Source organism: Schistocerca cancellata, chromosome 12 (assembly GCF_023864275.1).
Source record: "Schistocerca cancellata isolate TAMUIC-IGC-003103 chromosome 12, iqSchCanc2.1, whole genome shotgun sequence".
NCBI classification, from domain to species: Eukaryota; Metazoa; Arthropoda; class Insecta; order Orthoptera; family Acrididae; genus Schistocerca; species Schistocerca cancellata.
This window is the reverse complement of record NC_064637.1, coordinates 162491186-162513145: the sequence shown is the minus strand read 5'-3', so window position 1 is coordinate 162513145 and position 21960 is coordinate 162491186. Positions and strand designations below refer to the sequence as shown.

At 39.7% G+C, this 21960-nt stretch overlaps 1 protein-coding gene across 1 annotated transcript in view; it reads right to left on the bottom strand.

Annotated features, from left to right (window-relative positions):
• Nucleotides 1-21960, bottom strand: part of LOC126109551 (histone-lysine N-methyltransferase 2C-like) — a 417507-nt gene that overhangs the window by 82517 nt on the left and 313030 nt on the right. Inside the window, exons 59-60 of the mRNA XM_049914567.1 lie at nucleotides 21212-21472; nucleotides 14522-14686 (exon numbers count right to left, since the gene is read on the bottom strand). Coding sequence (XP_049770524.1) covers nucleotides 14522-14686; nucleotides 21212-21472 — 426 coding nt within the window. The remainder of the gene's footprint in view (nucleotides 1-14521; nucleotides 14687-21211; nucleotides 21473-21960) is intronic.

Below are 21960 nucleotides of genomic sequence, written 5' to 3'. Positions count from 1 at the left end.
GTATTTCACAGGATCTTTTTTTATTTTTATTTTCTTTTATTTATTGTTTCTTAAATTGCAGCTCTCACATTATGAGGTTACAACTTTTCCTAACTTCCCAACCATTAGCTGAATTAATTCAACTACATTTCATTATCTTTGTTTTAATTTTTTGTTACTACCGTATTTACTCGAATCTAAGCCGCACTCGAATCCAAGCCGCACCTGAAAAATGAGACTCGAAATAAAGGAAAAAAATATTTCCCGAATCTAAGCCGCACCTGAAATTTGAGACTCGAAATTCAAGAGGAGAGAAAAGTTTTAGGCCGCACCTCCAAATCGAAACAAAGTTGGTCCATTGTAATATGAGATACAATTTAGGTCGAATGAAAGACGATACAGCTACAGTAGTTTGGTTCGAGTCGTAAGCTTAGCAGTTAAGCTTTACCAGGTAGCCATTGCTATGCGTCAGGCGATCCGTCCGTGTTTATACGGGTACTCTTCCTTTTTCACGTGCTTCGTCTGGTTTGAATCGATTGCTTATTTTGCTTTGGTCTGATAAGTGCCATTTTCTTTGCTATAGGTGTTTACGTCACTCTAAGCTGAAAATGCATTACTGTACTGTGTCATGCATTGTTTATTGCATTCTGATAGTGCGTGTGTACGGCCTGTCGCCGCTCGCGGCATATACTTACTTTTGTGCGCGCTACCGTCGCTTAAAAAATAAAAAAAAAGAGGAATCGTCTCATTAGCGAAACAATGGCAAGAGACTGCAGTTTGTTGTTACTTACACTGCTGCTTTCTTTGATAATGATCAACAAGAACCAAATAATAGACTGCGTATGATAGAACATGTTCTGAACGAGAGTTAGGCGCAAATTTTTCTCCGTTTGAAAATCTTTGCGGCCGCTTCTTTAGTACATCAAATTCTGCACAGAAATTAGTCATCTTACATTTAAAATCTAGTCAGTTGCCGTGCTTCATTTCTGACTATATCACTATTAGGCATAAGAATAATACGAATATAAACATGACACGATACGTATATTCTTCCGCGTTTGCTGTTGTTTCACTCTAGTTTCGTAGTTTATTAGGCAGACAGGATTTAAATGAGAGCAGCAAACACGAAAGAATACATTGCAAAATGTTTATTTTCGTATTATTCTTATGGTGACAAGTATACTGCATCTGATTCACATTTCATCAGGTTCCTATTAGCAACCATCTCTTCTCACGGGTAGGAAAAAACTCGGAACGTAGAGTTGGCCATATTGACAAACATCCCTAACAGTCTTGCCAGTCGGATTTTCGTAGTACATTGAAATTCTGCTACATTCGAAGATGAACAATACGGAATTTGTATTTATTTCGTTGGACAATGTATGAAAATGCAGTGGCCGAAACTCGGGGCGGAGAAAAAAAAAGGTTTTGGCGCCAGTATTTATCTTTGTGCCCACAAAACACGCTTGTGTAGCGCTACATATATTCGACGGCAGAAGTTAGTTGTGGCGGCACCTACCAACATTTTTCAGAACTTCCGCTTGCTTTGCACTCGATTCTAAGCCGCAGGCGGTTTTTTTGGATTACAAAAACCGGGAAAAAAGTGCGGCTTAGATTCGAGTAAATACGGTATTCATCTTATAACCTCTTTTGCAAGATGCTACACGTCCCACAGATCATTTGAAAGAATTTCTTTTATTAAAATTATGTGGAATGAAACAGTTTACAGGATATGTGTACTTGTGTTGCGAACATCACTACTCTTCTCAAATTGTGGTGGATTGTTTTATGACAAACTTAATTAGTGAATATATACATATATTGTGAATTTACAGTTAAAATGTCTAACTCCTTGAAGAGCTATCTACAAGACGACTGTAGAAGAATGCCACTTACACCAATAAGGATTACCATTGTCCCTGTATGCACTCGTCAACCTTCCACATCCTTCCCTCCAACCAAACCTTTCTCTTTTCCCGGTATTCTTAACTGGTACAGTCTTTCTAAATTTCCTTTCCTCAACACTTGATGTATCAGAAAACATCTATCTCATACACTTATAAGTTCTTTCTATATCCGCCGCTATCATTACTGTTGTTATTGTCGTCATCGCCTACCATAGAAGAAATACTTTTGGAAATATTATTTGAAATTTGAGAGAATTATCAGGTTTAATTAGGCATGATATTTATTTAATTGTGGATAATAACAGGGTGTCTACGTGGACAAGAAAAAAATATTCCCGGATTTTTCCCGGATTTCCCGGTTAAAAACACAATTTCTCCCGGATGAAATTACGTATAAAGCGGGTGAAAATACATCCGTGTTAAGTATACATTCCCTCGGAGCTGTAAAACCTATCAGTCCTTTGAATCGTAAAGGCCTTATACCGGCGGAGGACGTCCCAGCACTCTAGGAAACGAAATCCAGGAAAAACAATGCGTTTGGGAAGTTGTTTGATGCGAGACAATATACACAGTTTATTTTCGTATTGCGAAAGTATATACACAAATTACAGCACGGTAGCTTCCGAAACTATAAAATAGAGATTGCGTGGAGCGATGCACTTTTGTCATCCAGTCATAGCTCATGTCACGTGATCTCGCTAGCAAATTACGGCAGTTAGAGCACGAGGCCTACGAGAAAGACAGGCCGCGGCGCGTACGTTATGAAAATAGTCCGAGCTCGGTCGACTCAGCGAAGTGCGTTTCTACACCGGTTAACTCGTAAGTAGATGTGTATGTCCGAACGAGAATTGCATCGTCTATTGGCATCCACTGTTATTAGTCCTACAATGATAGGAAGTCCGTAGGCCTACTAACAGGCTCTAATTTGGCAATTAAAATCGTGCCAAAATGATTATCAGTTGCGTAGAAAAGTCGAAGTGTTCTGGCATGAAGAGACTTGTGACATTGCTCAGTAACACATTATGCACATTTTTTTGAAGGTCAATTACACTTTTTGCCATCGATTGCATAATTTTTTATCTATGAAAGAACAGCATTAAATATGAAAACTAACTTGAAGCTCGGTCTTTTTTTAGCGTGTGTTACACGTTAAGTCATATCAAATACAAATGTGCCTGTAAAATTTTAAATACTGGCATAAATGACTTATTTTCTGGGCCCGACATTTCTCAAATGGCTGATCCTCAAAGTGTTAACGTTTTGAATGAGAGTTATAACGCCCTGTGATTTAAGAAATTCACTGCACATTCTCACACGTAACATAAAACATCTTCCGTGGAAATTTACTTTGAAAGTAACGCATCTCAAGCCACAATTCGTAATATTTTCTGGTGACCTGTTAGGAATGTAAACAATTGAGACGTCACGCACATCGAATGCACGTTAGTTATTACGGACGTACTGCATAATCTTCGACCTAAAGCCTTTGACACTTTTCGGTGTCGGCAAACTGGTCTGTGCATTGTGTAAATTACCCATTTTCTATGCAACTAAACTTTTATTTTGGTGTTACTCTCTGATTTATGTTTCATTGCTGCAGTATTATTCAGCATTAGTGGACTAAAGTTCTTTCTCAGCGTATCAGATCTTACACGTCAAACCTATAAAATTTTAACTGAAATCTAAAACAATGAAAAATCCCGGAATTCTAAAAAATTCCCGGGTTTTTCCCGGATGAAAAAATTCCCGGGTTTTTCCCGGATCTCCCGGATGTCCCGGGCCGTATACACCCTGAATAAATTCATTTTCTGAAAGTTGATGATATACAGAAAGGAGAAGTATAAATTATATTAATTTCATTTTGTTGACTTTATTGTTCAAGTTTTGGATAGATAATATTTTTTTGTTTTTCAGTCTTCAGCAAAAAGAAACGAATTTCTTGGCTGTCTGTCTTGCGAACATGCAACTGGCCTCGTCAAAAACATGGATTTTCTAGATTCAATCTGCACACTTGAAGTGACTGACCTCGTGCCTTGTTGATGGTCGTTGACAATTCACAAGTCGAATGGGGAGATGCAGTTGTTTGAAATCAAATGGCATGTCAGTGGGAATGATGGGAAGGTGTGGAATGTGCAAATCTTTTCCTTTCAACTTTCCATTAAGAATAGTTGCCTTGATGACATTCAGCAACGGTTTCTTCACAGCGAGTATTGTTCCATTACATAATTGGGGTGGATTAATGTTTCACAAGAGAGTAATTGGCTCGCCAACTTTGAGTGGTAATCAGTGCGATGGCACACCACGAAGATCCAATGATTTTAAAACCTCGACTGGATAATTAACAACTTCGTCCGCATTCATGAAGCTGTCAATAGATTTGTACATAACAGAACCGCCAGCAATTTGTTCTTGGATTGTATGACTGATCTGATTGCACTTATGTCACTTTTTTGTGGTAGCATCAAATATCAAATGGTAATTTTTATTCACCAGTGTTCAATAGTTGTTTTGAATATGGGGCTGCTGACGTATTGCACTGCAAATGTACATGCATATTGGTCTTTAATATGAGTTTTTACTCATGGCTCCAAAGATGTGATACTTGAGGTCAGCACTGAGGTCAATCAGCTGGTGTTTGATGCAGAAATCACTGGAAGAGTTTGTCTACGGTCACAAAATAATAAAATGAAAGCGACACCGAATGGCTGTACATCTGATTGTAAATCTTTACGAGTTCAATCAAGTGATTCGTTCTGTTTCTTATGAACTGTGGTGCACTCATACCATACAATGACCCTGCACATATTTCATAACTTTAGCCATGCCAGATCCTTTTGAAACATCACATACTAGAGCCACCAAGAATCCATATCCAATGTCAATCTGAGTGTTGAATGCACTGTTCATCCACCATCTAATATAATAACGTAGTTGCAATATCTGATGAAGCCAAGAGCCAAACCAATTCCACGTTGAAATCGAAAGTGAGCGAACAGAAAACTGGTGAGGAACATTCCCCCAGTGCTACCAGGCACACCAAGGAAGAACAGACTACCTCTGCCATTTGACATGGCATTTTTAATCGTGGTTCAGACCAATTTTTGTTCTGCAAGCAAAAGTAGTTCATTTGCATGAAAGTCATTAGCGTGTACTGCTATTCTCTCACTAAACTGATGGAATTGTCTTCGCTAATGGTAAGAACATACTGCAAAATATCATTTATCAAAGACTCTCTGAATTTTTCCCACAAATCTTTCGGGTTGGATGGCAAACATGTGGTCAATACGATGTTCGAATTTGTCACAGATGACAGCTGACACATGCAGCCGCCAATGTCATTTCCCAGTGATGGTCTTTTTTCAGCAAATGAAGATTTAGGCAAGCTTCTCTGTATGTCTGGCATTCTATGCCATCAACTAATTTCACATTTGCAAATAAGTAGCACTTTTGACATTAACCAACAGTATTCTTATCTGGTAACACTTTGGATGTACTGCGTAAACATGGCTCATTATGTCAGATGAATATAGATTTTGGTAGACTTCTTCACACATGCCTCACTTACGCTGGAATTTCTTGATGTAGCATTCCATGTACAGTACTTTGGAACTGATGCATACAATAATGTCTTGGCAAATACATCTTCTTCACACTCTGCAGAAAATGCTGCAAGTGTTGTGTGCACTGGTTCACCAACAATTCACGCAGTGCCTCATTTCATCATTTCAGGTCTGTCAATATTGACTACTGCCATATCGCTACCTATGTTGACGTATTTGCATACGTACTTGATCGATTTGATGGAATGACAATGATGGTATGAGCTTTAAATGTTTTCAATAACAAAGGAGACCATGGCACAATCCATCTGCTGTCGATTTTCATTCTGATTGTTGTTGTTTGACTTCCACCTTCTGGCTTTTGGCGTCCGTATTGTGGATGTCTCTCACCACCAGTTCATGTTTCACGACCTAACTCTCTGGAATACTTTTTCATGCATTCGTTATCAACCATGCAGCTTGGGCAGGTTCAATGCTGTGCACGGTCCACGCACCATGTTTTTCATCACAATACTGTATCGAACAGCGGTACATCTTCTTCAGGATTAGGAATTTCTGCACAAATGAAATCATCAATTTGAGCTGCATATATTTTCATTTTGAGTGCTACGAGTCCTCTCTTCTGTCATTCAGTTGCATATGTCCGGCAGTGAGTTTCACTATAGCTGTGATGCTTCACAATTAAGTCCATCAATTTAGCGAGTTTTTTGCTCATATATTCGTGCAGTCAAATCGTGTCGATCGAACGGATGCTGACCGGACAATAGAAGCTCTTTTATTTCGTGCCGTGTCGGATTGCGTGTAAATGCGATGAAAAAGTCAGAGCGACCATACGAATGGACGTGTGTCGTGGCATCTTGTGTATATTCGTGCATTTGCCATGAGCTGCCACTCAACACTGCTGGGAGTATGATCATTTTGCCAATGTCAGAAACATTTCCACAGTTTGTAACTGCATCTTGCAAATGAATGTATTCTTCTGAATGCAATGATGTTTGATGAAAGTGAATGAATAAAAACATTTGTATTCAGTTTTAGCATACGTGTCTACCATGTGCCAATAAAATATTTGACGGCATTGCAGAATACGATTTGTTCCATTCTGACATATCATTATACGGTGTGAATTCACTGCTGGCACTTTTTTATCGAGTTTTTCACATGTAAGAATAAAGGAAAAGGAAGAGAAGAAAAATGTAAATTACACTTATAATTGTTAGAAAGTTAAAAAAGAAAATAATATTTCCATTTGATAGAATAAAACAAAGATATCTGTATTTACCTGTAACTGGATTAGTTTGCATAATATTGAAGTGAACAATAATACGAAAATCGTAGGCCTGCCTTAATGCAAAAACTTTTGTTGTTTATTTATTTAACAATGGAAACTCCAGGTAGGAATTTCAACAATGTAGGAAAAGACAGACTGATATTTACAGTAAAGAAGGCACATCAAGGAATATGCATTCTGGCCCGAGAAGTGTCTTTTAATTGTGCATGTCTGCAACCTGAGATATATATTTATTCCCAAACTAGTTTCAGTGACAAATATCACCACCATCCACGGGTTCCTCAATTTTTATTTACTATACATCACAGTATGGTTTTATGATCGTTGCCACCACTATTTTTCTCGGCATACATCAAGTCACTTGCAATTTTGTTGGGTGGCACACAGAAAAAAAATAAATTTCACACCTCGTTCATAATGCAAAACATGTGACATATGCGAACAGGTGGCTCGTGAACATTCTCTTTCAATTCTCGCAGCATATTGGTCTCCTGATTCCGACGTGCGCAACTGAGCAGCACCTACACATTCTCTTTTGATTGTTACATCATGTCACTCTTCTGATTTTGATGCACTTGAATCAGCAATTTGTAAATAATCTGCTCCATTCCTTGATGCACGTTGCTCCTGTGATTGTGATGCACACAATCGAGTAGCACGTCAACATTCTCTTTCGATCCTTGCTCCGTGTTGATCTTGAGATTCTCATGCACGTGAATGTGCAATTCGTAGACGATCTGTGTCATTCCTCACTTGTTTGAGAAATTCCAATGCAATGTTTCTATGTGCTGTGCTGGTGGATCTACTAAGTGACAAATGTTTGGGAGGCATATTTTTTGACAAAGCTATTAACACGATATACACTTGTATAACCAAAATATTGTTCATTGGTTCAATGAAAAAATTCAAAAATTACTGTTTGCACTGGAAAATTTCAATTTGGCACTATAAAACGCTGATCTGCTTCTTTCTGTCAAACTCAAATATCTCACAACTGCCATGCTCTTTCAAATACACTTGCCGGTATGACACACATGCCGCTTACTGTATCACAATCACACGAGCGTTATGGCTGCGCATAAAATATGAAGAAACAAACGAACATTGACTTTTATACATGGTGTCCCATTTAACTTGACCAACCTAAATTACTGTTTGTCCAGATGCAAATTACAAAATGTTTCAAGCAAATGGTCATTGTAGCTTTGTTTATCACAAAGATATGAACAGTGGTATAACTTTTTTAAATGGCACCCTGTATTTTTTATTCGGTGATTCATTTTCTCTCCTAAAGACATATTTAAAAATGTATCACAGTGTACCATTCACTGAAAAACTACGTTATTAATTACATAACACAAAATTGACGCTCCCAGCACTTAGTGCAGGTACTCGGAGTAATGAAACACATCTACGTGCTGATGTTGACAGCGGACAAATGTAAACACAAGTAGAACGACCACTCGTCATTCCGTCAGCCATCATCAGTTGAAGAGTTGTGTGAGTACAATGTACACCCAGAAAGAGAAGGTAGAAATGCTACTCATTTATGGGGAATGTAAGTTAGCAGAACAGTAATTGCAATAGTTTTCTTATTTGTGACTACATTTAGTACAGTTGTTTAGTCCTATTAAATACTGTTGTGTAAAGTAGGCATACACTAAAGGCTACTGTCCTTCCTACAAACTGCAATGATATAATATTTCTTTTATTGTTGTTGATTTTGAAGGTAGGCGAAATGCTACGCAGGCAGCAGAACTGTACAGAGAGCGATATCCTGACAAAAACCCACCTTCCTGACCGACGTTTTCTCATCTCGTTGCCAAGCTTCAGAAAACGGGGAATTTCAACCCACAACAATGCAATCATCGTAGCACTCACGGAGATGAAGCTGCCAAAGTTACTGTTCTCGCTTCCGTCGCCATGAATCCACATGTGAGCACACGACAGCTTGAACACGAGTTTGGCATTCCTAAAACCAGTGTACATTGGATTGTTACACGTCACCAGTTCCATCCTTACCATGTACACCTACTTTGAGAATTGCACGGGAATGATTTCCAGAATCATGTACAGTTCTGTCAGTGGGCACAGCAGCAAATCCTCACCAACCCGAACTACTTCTCCGATGTTCTATTTACCGATGAATGTTCCTTCTCAAAGAAAGGACAGGTAAATACAAGGAACATGCATTATTGGTCCAGCGACAACCCACGATGGCTTAGACAGGTGAAACATCAGTGTCAATGGAGAGTTAATGCCTGGTGAGGGATGCTTGGAACTACAATTATTGGCCCTTATTTCATCAACGGTACGGCATATGCCAACTTCCTCCTCTTCTGGATGAAGTGCCACTAAGAACCAGAATGCTTATGTGGTATCAACACAATGGATGTCCAGCACGTAATGCCATGCATGCACATTGTGTTCTGAACCGAAGGTATCCCGCCAGATGGATTGGTCGAGGAGGAACAGTTACTTGGCCTACTAGGTCTCCTGATTTAAACCCTCTGGACTTTTTTTCTCTGGGGGTGCATTAAAGACGTCTATTGTGATATTCCAACAACTCCAGAGGACATGCAGGAACATCATGCTAGCTTGTAATTCTCTTCAGCAGCCAACACTGGAAGCAGTAAATAATTCTTTCATTCAACAAGTGCAACAGTGTATCAGTGTCCAGGTCACCACTTTGAGCACCTTTGAATGTTCTACTCCTGAGCAATGGCACAGGAGAGTCAAAGTCAATTTTGTGTTAAGTTTTTACTTGGTTTTCATTTGTTTTCTGACAACTCCAGCTAATGGACGGGTTTGTGGTCCCAGGCTCAGAGTCAATGTCGTGTTATGTAATTAATAATGTTGTGTTTCAGCGAATAGTACACTGTGATACATTTTTGAATGGGTCTTTAGGAGAGGAAATGAATTACCGAATAAAAATACAAGGTGCTATTAAAAAACTCATACCGCTGTTCAAATCTCTGTAAAGACAAAGCTACAATGACTGACTGATGTCTCCGATGGCTAAAGAACATTTGCTTGAAACATTTTGTAATTTGCACCTGGGACAAACAGTTATTTAGGGTGGCCATGATAAATGGGACACCCTGTAGATCAGATGATTATTAAAAAATAAAAATATTACTACTTTTATATTACTGTCCTCATTATTAGTGGCAACAACTGATAATGCCAAATCTACACTGTTGGGAGGGGGGGGGGGGGGGGGAGGGGAAGAAAAAGTGTGTCTCTGTACATATGTCTGCTTGTGTCTGTGTATGTGTGGATGGATGTGTGTGTGTGCGTGCGAGTGTATACCTGTCCTTTTTTCCCCCTAAGGTAAGTCTTTCCGCTCCCGGGATTGGAATGACTCCTTACCCTCTCCCTTACAACCCCATATCCTTTTGTCTTTCCTTCTCCTTCCCTCTTTCCTGACGAGGCAACGTTGGTTGCGAAAGCTAGAATTTTGTGTGTATGTTTGTGTTTGTTTGTGTGTCTATCGACCTGCCAGCGCTTTTGTTTGGTAAGTCTCATCATCTTTCTTTTTAAATATTATTTTTCCCACGTGGAATGTTTCCCTCTATGGTCGATAGACACACAAACAACACACAACACATACACACAAAATTCTAGCTTTCACTACCAACGGTTGCCTCGTCAGGAAAGAGGGAAGGAGAGGGAAAGACAAAAGGATTTGGGTTTTAAGGGAGAGGGTAAGGAGTCATTCCAGTCCGGGAGCGGAAAGACTTACCTTAGGGGGAAAAAAGGACGGGTATACACTCGCGCACACACACACATATCCATCCGCATATACACAGACACAAGCAGACATATTTAAAGCAAAGAGTTTGGGCAGAGATGTCAGTCGAGGCCACCACCACCACCACCCTACTCCAGTCCTGTAACCCGGAAGGTGTACACAATCAAAGGCAGAGCCACGTGTGAAAGCACCCACGTGATCTACCAACTGACCTGCCTACACTGTGATGCATTCTATGTGGGAATGACCAGCAACAAACTGTCCATTCGCATGAATGGACACAGGCAGACAGTGTTTGTTGGTAATGAGGATCACCCTGTGGCTAAACATGCCTTGGTGCACGACCAGCACATCTTGGCACAGTGTTACACCGTCCGGGTTATCTGGATACTTCCTACTAACACCAACCTATCTGAACCCCGGAGATGGGAACTTGCTCTTCAATATATCCTCTCTTCCCGTTATCCACCAGGCCTCAATCTCCGCTAATTTCAAGTTGCCGCCACTCATACCTCACCTGTCATTCAACAACATCTTTGCCTCTGCACTTCTACCTCGACTGACATCTCTGCCCAAACTCTTTGCTTTAAATATGTCTGCTTGTGTCTGTATATGTGTGGATGGATATGTGTGTGTGTGCGAGTGTATACCCGTCCTTTTTTCCCCCTAAGGTAAGTCTTTCCACTCCCGGGACTGGAATGACTCCTTACCCTCTTCCTTAAAACCCACATCCTTTTGTCTTTCCTTCTCCTTCCCTCTTTCCTGACGAGGCAACCGTTGGTTGCGAAAGCTAGATTTTGTGTGTATGTTTATATATATATATATATATACAAAGATGATGTGACTGTGTATGTGTGGATGGATATGTGTGTGTGTGCGCGCAAGTGTATACCTGTCCTTTTTTCCCCCTAAGGTAAGTCTTTCCGCTCCCGGGATTGGAATGACTCCTTACCCTCTGCCTTAAAACCCATATCCTTTTGTCTTTCCTTCTCCTTCCCTCTTTCCTGACGAGGCAACCGTTGGTTGCGAAAGCTAGAATTTTGTGTGTATGTTTGTGTGTCTATCGACCTGCCAGCGCTTTTGTTTGGTAAGTCTCATCATCTTTCTTTTTAAATATATTTTTCCCACGTGGAATGTTTCCCTCTATTATATATATATATATATATATAAAAAGAAAGATGATGAGACTTACCAAACAAAAGCGCTGGCAGGTCGATAGACACACAAACAAACACAAACATACACACAAAATCTAGCTTTCGCAACCAACGGTTGCCTCGTCAGGAAAGAGGGAAGGAGAAGGAAAGACAAAAGGATATGGGTTTTAAGGGAGAGGGTAAGGAGTCATTCCAATCCCGGGAGCGGAAAGACTTACCTTAGGGGGAAAAACGGACAGGTATACACTCGCACACACACACACACATATCCATCCACACATACAAGACACAAGCAGACATTTGTAAAGGCCTTTACAAATGTCTGCTTGTGTCTTGTATGTGTGGATGGATATGTGTGTGTGTGTGCGAGTGTATACCTGTCCGTTTTTCCCCCTAAGGTAAGTCTTTCCGCTCCCGGGATTGGAATGACTCCTTACCCTCTCCCTTAAAACCCATATCCTTTTGTCTTTCCTTCTCCTTCCCTCTTTCCTGACGAGGCAACCGTTGGTTGCGAAAGCTAGATTTTGTGTGTATGTTTGTGTTTGTTTGTGTGTCTATCGACCTGCCAGCGCTTTTGTTTGGTAAGTCTCATCATCTTTCTTTTTAAATATATTTTTCCCACGTGGAATGTTTCCCTCTATTATATTCATATATATATATATATATATATACACACACACACACACAAAACATTGAGAAGGTATTCTGATGCCACAGAATTACACTGCCCCCCCCCCCCCCCTCATCACTGTTGAGTAAGAGCCAGGTTACAAAATAAATAATGTAATAAGAATGTTCTACAAGCCGTACCAGGAAAGTGACTGGTTGTAAGTGTCAATATGAAAGCTTTTAATTAAATGCCATCAATATGGAGACATGATGTTTTATTTCTAAAATATCCATATAGAAATACAGCAGAGATATGTTAAACAGTTGAACCGCAGTCAACAAAATACATTCTTCATTTCTTTTTAATTTATTATAAGAGAATAACAAAATTAAACTAAAGAGAAAATCTCTCAATATTGATCTCTGTTTCATACGCATTGCCACTGTCAGGATCAAATGTTACAAAGCCTACTGTAAAAACTCCCTGGGCTGTTGAGGAAGAAATGGCAACATTGTTAAAGGGATCATTCTCATTATCAACAGATAAACAATGCTGGGTTTTCATAAGAAGAACATCGCCTTTGACATTTTCTCTTTTCCGCTCAATGATTTTTTCCAGTCTTCTGTTTCAGAATAATAATTTTTAATACCTATTACAAATGTACAAGACACTTTGACCATATCGGATTTAGAGATTTCATACGCCCGCATCAACAACGTAGCAGCAGCGTCTTTAGAAGCGAAGTAGTCAGTTATACACGTCGGAATTACACAGAATCGTTTCACGGCTTTAGCCGAGTCGACAATCTTACGGAACAGGGCATCAGTTACCATTCTCCATTTCTCTATAACCTCTGTCACAGTTAAAAAAGGTGTGCCCACTGATTGAAAACTTGTGCATTATCTCTTCAAACTGTCTCACACTTCACAGAGGAGACGCAGATGCACACCACATCTAACTCCAGAGGGAAGCACTGCTCAGCACATAGATCACGTGCCACCTATTAATCCACGTCTGAAATATTTTCACCACGATACGGCACCCAAATCGAGTCACAGGCACACAAGCGAGTACTGAGAACACGACAGTGAAAAGGCATTTCTGAAAACACGGAACTTCGTACATTTCCGGTTTCCACGCTCCAAATGCTCACAGGCTTTGAGAATACGATATCCACCCGTACCGTAACGACAGAGGTAGACCGTTTCTCACTCTCGCTGCAGACCGAGAATCAGAGTACTAAGTTTGACAGTTGTCCTAGATAACAGAACGCAGCATGTCATTCCCAATGAAGAGAAGTCTTCTGAAGTAAGAGTGATTTCAGGTGTGCCGCAGGGGAGTGTCGTAGTACTGTTGCTATTCACAATATACATAAATGACCTTCTGGATAACATCGGAAGTTCACTGAGGCTCTCTGCGGATGATGCTGTAGCATATCGAGAGGTTGTAACAATGGAAAATTGTACTGAAATGCAGGAGGATCTGCAGCGAATTGACACACGGTGCAGGGAATGGCAACTGAATCTCAATGTAGACAAGTGTAATGTGCTGTGAATACATAGAAAGAAAGATCGTATATCATTTGGCTACAATATAGCAGGTCAGCAACTGGAAGCAGTTAATTCTATAAATTATCTGGGAGTACGCATTAGGAGTGATTTAAAATGGAATGATCATATAAAGTTGATTGTCAGTAAAGTAGATGCCAAACTGAGATTCATTGGAAGAATCCTAAGGAAATGCAATCCGAAAACAAAGGAAGTAGGTTACAGTACACTTGTTCGCCCACTGCTCGAATATTGCTCACCCGTGTGGGATCATTTAGTAATCGCGAAAGCGTTACGGAGATGACAGATAAACTCCAGCGGAAGACTCTGCAGGAGAGACGCTCAGTAGCTCGGTACGGGCTTTTGTCGAAGTTTCGAGAACATACCTTCACCGATGAGTCGAGCAATATATTGCTACCTCCTACGTGTATGTCGCGAAGAGACCGTGAGGATAAAATCAGAGAGATTACAGCCCACACAGAGGCATACCGACAATCTTTCTTTCCACGAACAATACGAGACTGGAATAGAAGGGAGAACAGATAGAGGTACTCAAAGTGCCCTCCGCCACACACTGTCGGGTAGCCTGAGAATTACAGATGTAGATGTAGATGTGCCATTATATATTCTGTGCCATCACAGAAGTAGAAAATTGTAGCTTCATAATAATAATTGCAAATTACATTAAATTTCAATCAAATGCGCACGCCACGCACCTGCTGAGGCCCACCCTTGCCTGCCACCTGCGGAGAGGTGAGCGGCGATGCGGACGGTGAGGTGAACGATCGCGGCGTGGGCGGCGACAGCAGCTCGGCACCAGACCCGGGGCCACGCACTCGCTGCTCGCCCGGTGTCAGCTGCAGGCTCAGCTGCTGCTGCTGCTGTTGGAAAGTTGATCGTTACCTCCAACACCTCTCGTCACTCGTGTCAAGTCTGATTTATAGGCTCTACTGAAAGACACTTATGGTAAACGTGAAAAAAGATACAGGTTCACATGCTTATCAGCACACAGTATAAACCACCAATCTTCGGAAAGTGAAAGATGGAGGAAACATTCTTTCTCAAATGACATTTCCAAAATTCTGACCCTAACGGAGTGAAATTATAGGCTGAAGCCTCTTGTCATATTATCAACTCGTTTATGCTCCTTTAGCTGCAAATGTGGAGTGTGACGAGAATATTATTTATCGAGGGCTCTCGGTGAAAAAAGGTTTTGTGAAATTCGACCCTCGGGAACTGAAATTAATAGCAAAGTGATTTTACATTTGGACACTGTCTTAACAGACACCTACGATCGAAGAACTTCTTAAAACTCAGTTTCTAAGGAGGTGTGGGTGGTAGAAAATTTTGTTGTTGTACTGATGCCCTGTTTAAATTACACCCCAGAAACTTGAAATTTTGAGACAACATCCATTATGTAACATAGGTGGGCACTAAGAAATGATTTTAGAAAATTCACTGAGTGCTCACATCAGTATTCAGTTTTTTGTGTGGGGATGTGACAGTCTACAATTTCACTACCCGACATCTGGGCTAAGTTGACAGTCCTACAAACGTGACGTGTGAACATTACATTTGTTATACACTGTAGGCATCCTCTCAACAATTACTTTTCTTTATTCTGTCCCTAAACGAAAAAAAAAAAGAAAAAAAATTGGATACAAAACAAATATTCGTGACTTCACACTACAGCTCATGACACACACAAATAATTGACCATGTGGGTCGCATTGGAGCTCCTCAGATAGAAATAAGTTACACAGCCATGAAGAAAAATCATGGAACACAAACAATGGGCAATAACAACAAAAAAAGTGACACCCTATGGAATAGTGAAAAGCATTGATCATTTGAAGTACAGCAAAACACCACTCTCACATTTTCCAAGGATCTTTAAAAAATGGTGTAAAAAAATAAGTGAAAAAAGTGGAAGCACCTAACGCTTAGCATTTTCATAGTTTATGTATGATATATGTTCGTGATATGTATCAAAATACTTGTGAGAGACTTGTTTATTATGTTATAAACTTTTTCTGAATTTGTTCCTACGTTCAGCCACCGACGTGACATTTCCTGACACTTTGGCACAATTTTATCGCACTAAAAATGCCACATTTTGGACAAAAAACAGTGGCATACTGAGCAGCTCCCATGTTTATTCAAGTGTTTGTGAAGCCGAGTAGCCACATTTGGTGGTTTCGTGTCTTCATTTGCGTACTAGCAAAATATGCAGTTTTTAAATGTTGCATTGCGTTAAAGATGCCTCCAAAAAACATCATTTTCAATGCCATTTGTCCTGTTAAATTGTTGAGAAAAATTGAGATTACTGGCTGAATATAGTATCCTGAATTTATTTGGTTGTTTTAGATTTTATAATGAAAAGTAGGCGAAATAGTTGAAGTGTGTTAAATATAACGCACGAACATAGAGACAGGGCTATCATACAGATTAATCTGTTACCACCAGCTTTTATTTCACATCCAAACTCATTGGCTTTGGCAACTCACAACCATACTATCATCTCAAAACTTCATTTAGACCTTGGGCTATACTACAGATCAATCTGTCAATGCAATCAAGATTTTAGGGTGTGTGTGTGTGTGTGTGTGTGTGTGTGTGTGTGTGTGTGTGTGTCATATAAAATAATATTAAGCCATTTTACATACTAAACTGATCTTTAATTTGGATGGTCTTACATACTGACATAACGAACAAATAGGTAGTAGTTCTTTTGCAATATTTTTTCCTGTTCATAAAGACAATGAAAAGTTTTGATACCTACACTTGTGCCAGAAATGCAGCATTTTATTGCCCACATGGCTGCATTTACAACTGCAATAGAAGGAGTCTTACTAACACTATCATTGTTTTCCCGTAAATGAAAGTCGGTCATACATTCAACAGATACACTTTCAACACCAACACCAGTAGGTACAAAATTGTTGCACTGGATGCTCCAATTGAAGACATTCTTACAATGCAGAAAGCAGAGTTTCATTGTCATCATTATCACACAGATGTGCTACGTCAATCCATTTCCTTGACCTGCTTGAATAAATTCCACTTTCTGACTGGAGCTGGAGATAGAGGGCTGCTTAAACTCTGTCCATGCACTGACAATACAGTGCAATGCATCTAAAATTGCCATTTTAATGGAGGCTTTAATGGAGCTTCTGTCAAACTTCTGCACAATCGCTTTCCCAAGAGAGTAATGAGCAATTCCAAGGGCCACACTTTGCCTGTGTAGTTTGATGGAATAAATTGTAACTACACACTGTGCAAATTTATATTTTTTGGATAGGTAGCAATTCACAAGCAGGAGAATTTTCCTATTGCAGATTCCAATTCTTGCATCAAGACTATGCAACTGCTTCTCAAATAGGTTTTATCCCATCCTCGCTTTATTATTGCCACTGTAGTTTGTGAGTAATGTTTTTACATTTTTATAATAATGTAGTTTTTTTTTTAATTTGCCAATTACAAACAGTTTTATTTTATCAGATACATCAGCATTTGTGCCTAGCTTTAGCGTAGCTGGAAATAAGGCCAGTTTCATCTATGTTGAAGATGTCCTTTGGTTTACACTAATTTTTTTAAGTTCTTGTGATCTACCCTCTGCCATTCAGTAACACTTTTTGCATTTACAATGTTTCCTTCACCAAATAAAATTTGGTATACAACCTTACAGTGCTTCTTGAGCCTATCAATACACCCTTTAGATGCTTAGAAGTACTGGATTATCATCAGTACTATTTTGCAGAACAGTACGCCATTCACAGGGATGTTGAGAATACATCCTGTCTGAAACAAGTTATTCGTGATTTCTTCCAGCTCTGCATATTTCATGGTTTTTCGAATCTGATCCAATGTAGAGTCTTTGTTTTTGACAATAGAGTTCAGCACAGACACAGGCGTCACTAAACTTTGCACTAATACAATGTTGTTCCATGAATAACTTAAAACTATTGCAAGAATTTTTACTTGATTTTCTATCAAAAGGATCTTCCTATCCCTTTTCATAATTTATTTATTTATTTACACGTCAAGTTCTGTAGGACCAAATTGAGGAGGAAATCTCCAAGGTCATGGAACGTGTCAGTACATGAAATTACAACATAAAAGTAATAACAGGTAAAAATAAAATGTTTATGAGCCCGAAAAAAGTCAATCCATAAGTTTAAGTAAACACAATCAACAATACAAGAAGAATCAGCTTAATTTTCCGACCATAAACTACAACAGAAAACACAACTTCTACTTGAAAGAATGAGCTAACAACACAACATTCAATCACTTACATACAACTACGAATGTTAACAGGTAGATACAATTAACTCTTGGAACGGTGGCTGGCAGGAGTAGCTGTGTCAATCAAAATTGACTTGCCACAGTCTATAGTGGCACCTCTGTTGGCGCAGCCACTGTATTCGACCCTAGTTAGAAGACAACACTGTGTTTAGTGCTTATATAAACTATAAACAAAACTATATTATTAGTTGCAAGTATTGGGAAACAGACGGCCTATGTGTACAAATTGTTGCCTCATGTTCGAGTTAATACTGAAACAATATGGCTATAATAATATCGTGATATTACTTTTAGTGTAGCACATAGTATTGGAAACCAAGCATGGTAGTCACCAAGAACAAGTGAATGTTCACCTGAAGTCACAGCTTTTTCAGACTTCAATCGGAACAGTTACTCCCATTGGCCACCGGGCCGAGCAGACCTTGGCAGCAACAGCTAACAAATCACTAGTGCTACGTATTGTTCAGACATTTACCAACTCAGATCTGCTGAGTAGACTGCTCAGGGGTCAAGAATGTTAACTGTGTAATGTTTGTAAACACTACTTCAAGAAGGATAACTCCATGCCAGACTCATTTAATGGCAACGGCATCAGTTTTATCTCCACAAATATTGTTTCATAAGGCATAGATCATGGGAAAATTATAAATACGTTAAGAAAATGCTAATTCCAGAAAAGTAAAAAAATGGATTATACAGTACTCAAGGACACAATCCCGTGTTAAGTATTTTGTCAGATTTGCAATCGGCACCTTCTACAGATGAATTCGACCACAACATACAGAACCAGATAGAAGAGATGTGCAGTGCATAACAGACATCTGAAGTTCCCAAATTCATACACAAATTCATACTCCTTTGCCCCATTTCTGCAGTGATAATACAGCTGTCACTTCCCATAAAAAAGCGATGGTATGTATAGTCCTCCCTGTAATTCACATTGTGAAGCAATACATGTAGTTCACGTTTCTAAAAACTCTATGTATATGTAAACGTTCCAGCAAAACTGTATAATGTAAAAACAGATATCTACAGAGATGGCTTACTACCTACAAGAATGAGAACCTCATGTGCTCCTAGGAATGAGTTTAGAGTTAATGAAGGAAAGGGATGGGAATGACATGCGAGCATAGTTCTGATATCCCAACTAAACTTGGTAGACATTTGGCTCACTACCTAGGAAAAGCTGCTGTGTGAGCGACGCACTTCTAACACTGGTGTCTATGAGGAAGCTCTGTACAGCTGGGAGCAATGACTAGAAAAATATACTGTCAGGTGACGTAGTTGGGAAGCGCTAGGTAATCAGCTAGTCTATTTATAAAATGAGTAGAAAAATGAAGGTTACCCAGACGAGTACTCTGACACTGCCTCGATACCTTACTTTGACATTCGTTGACAGTATCTTTCACAAAACAAACAGTAAGAGAAATTTTTACAGGCAGTCACCTAGTGAGAGACAATTGTCATTCGGGTGACCGGATGTGGAAGAATGAGCTAGAACACGAGCTGCTCGGCTGTTGTCTCTCGAAACGGACTGGATGTGTTGTGTGCCAAAAACCGTCTGCAATAAGTAGGTGCTCAGCTTCAAAGGTACCGGGGCACAATTAACTGTGAACAGATATGACTAAGTTACAATGAAAACTGCACGCAGTTGGGCACAACTAATAATGGCACAGGTTAGACAGATATGCCCGAGTTCCTACGGTCGTACGTTTGTGGTCGACCTGCAGACTCGTAAAATTCAGTATCTGGTAATCCCGGAGACAAGTAATACGATACCTACAACAAGTGAAAGATCTCTAATAAAGTGATATCCTGAAATATAGCCAGTGGCACTGACGAGATCACGAAGACTGTGCTATGTTCACACACTTTCCTAGTGGGACCAGAACCTAGCAGCTGGAGCGAGCTTTTCTCACGGGAGCAAACGGAGGCACTGACAGCAGAACTACGGGTGTTCTGCCGAAGTAAAATATTGCATAAGTAACGTAAATGTTGGATTACTATTGTTGTGATTGTTAACAGGCATTTTGTGGATATTCTACACAAATACTGTAAAAGAAAAGCTTCTTGAAGACTCAAAGTTTCTGCAAATGGAATTATAATTACCTCACTTTCAATCTTTGGCAACAGAGAGATCAGAGTAGTGCGGGAGGGAAAAAAGGCACTGAATAATGTGTTACATCCAGGGAGGTGGAAGAAACAATACTGTTATACGATTCGCCTCTCATAATCCAAATGCCATTAACAGCTGCAATCAGTCACAGCCTCTCAGAAAACGGCTTTACAGACACAACAACGCTGAAGATCTGAGGAAAGCAGATTCCGGCACTCTCTCCCAGGCGAGGGAGAAAACACAGTATTACCTTATAAAAGGAACTGACCAGGCATTCACCGGGCTACTTTAAGAGAAACTCACATCAGCTTTACCTCTTCCCATCGGTGTTTGGCATTCGGGAGGTTACTTTCAGAGCAGGTGCTGTCGGGCAGAACAGAGGATCCACTACTCATTTCGAGACACGAGATCGAACTATTCTGAGAAAACTTAATAAAACCCCGAGAAAATTACGCACATTCAAAAAAGTTGCCCTGTCTGTCATACGTAACGGGCTGTGCGATGTAAGATCTCCGATACCACTTTGTTGCAGTCGGCTCACTGCCAGCTCCTTTTTCACAAACCATCCGTTCACAGCACGTGTTTTTCGTTTTTAGCCCTCCTGTCACTTTTGTTTTCATCTATAACGCAATATTTGTGTTTACAATACACTTTTGCCTTACGTGATGTATCCGTATTTTGACTTTGATCTTTTGTCCTTAATCTTAATGTTTTTACCATTCTTGTAGCTCTGGTGGCTAATCAGAAAGCAGTCACAATTATTCTTCGATTATATGAGCCACATTACAAGACTGTCAAAGACCAACTGTTCAAAGAACAGCATATGCTTGCATATAGGCAGTATTTTAAAGTAACTAACAATTTAATTTTCTGAAGAAAATGTGTAAATTTTAAGAAGTCTAGTCACATCAATGATAATAAAAAAAAGGACTAATTGAGAATGACTTTTCTGCAAAGAAAAAATTATTAATTATTATCTTACAGCTAGATGCTGTTGCTGCTGGTGGTAAAGTTGTTGTTGAGGTTGCTCAAGTTGCAACTGCTGCTGCTGCTGCTGCTGCTGCTGCTGCTGTTGTTGTTGCTGCTGCTGCTGCAGTTGCTGCTGCTGTTGTTGCTGCTGCTGCAGTTGTTGTTGAAGTAACAGCTGTTGTTGTTGTTGTTGTTGTTGTTGTTGCTGCTGCTGCTGCTGCTGCTGCAGGTGCTGCAGCTGTTGTTGCTGCAGAATGCGATGCTGCATTTGCAACTGCAAAAACGACAGTAGCTGGGATACATACGAGTGTAATTTTTCAAATCAAACAATCACTCTCAAAGGTATCCACTGCTCATGAATGAGACAGACCTGCTCAGTAACACAAAGCAAACCATCATTCTTATGTCTAGGTAGTGTATAATACCCATTTACCAGTTCTAATGACCAAGAAATCATCTGCGCAATGAGAGTTTAACCATGATTATTTCATGACTCATATTTGCTTTACAATCCAATGAGTCTCAACTTAATGTAATGCCCTGGATTGTTTCATTCTTCAAGAGTAGTAATAGTTATTTGTAAATTTCATTTCTTGTTCAACTGAAGTGCATCAGGGTGACTACTCAAACTGAGGAGATTGGGAATTCCAGGTACGGGGAGAAAAATGACATCATATAAAGCTCCTGAGAAATTAACTGCAAGTGGAGTGGTGGGGAAGGAAAGTGTCGATCATCTCACAATAAAGACTTTTCTTTCCTCTA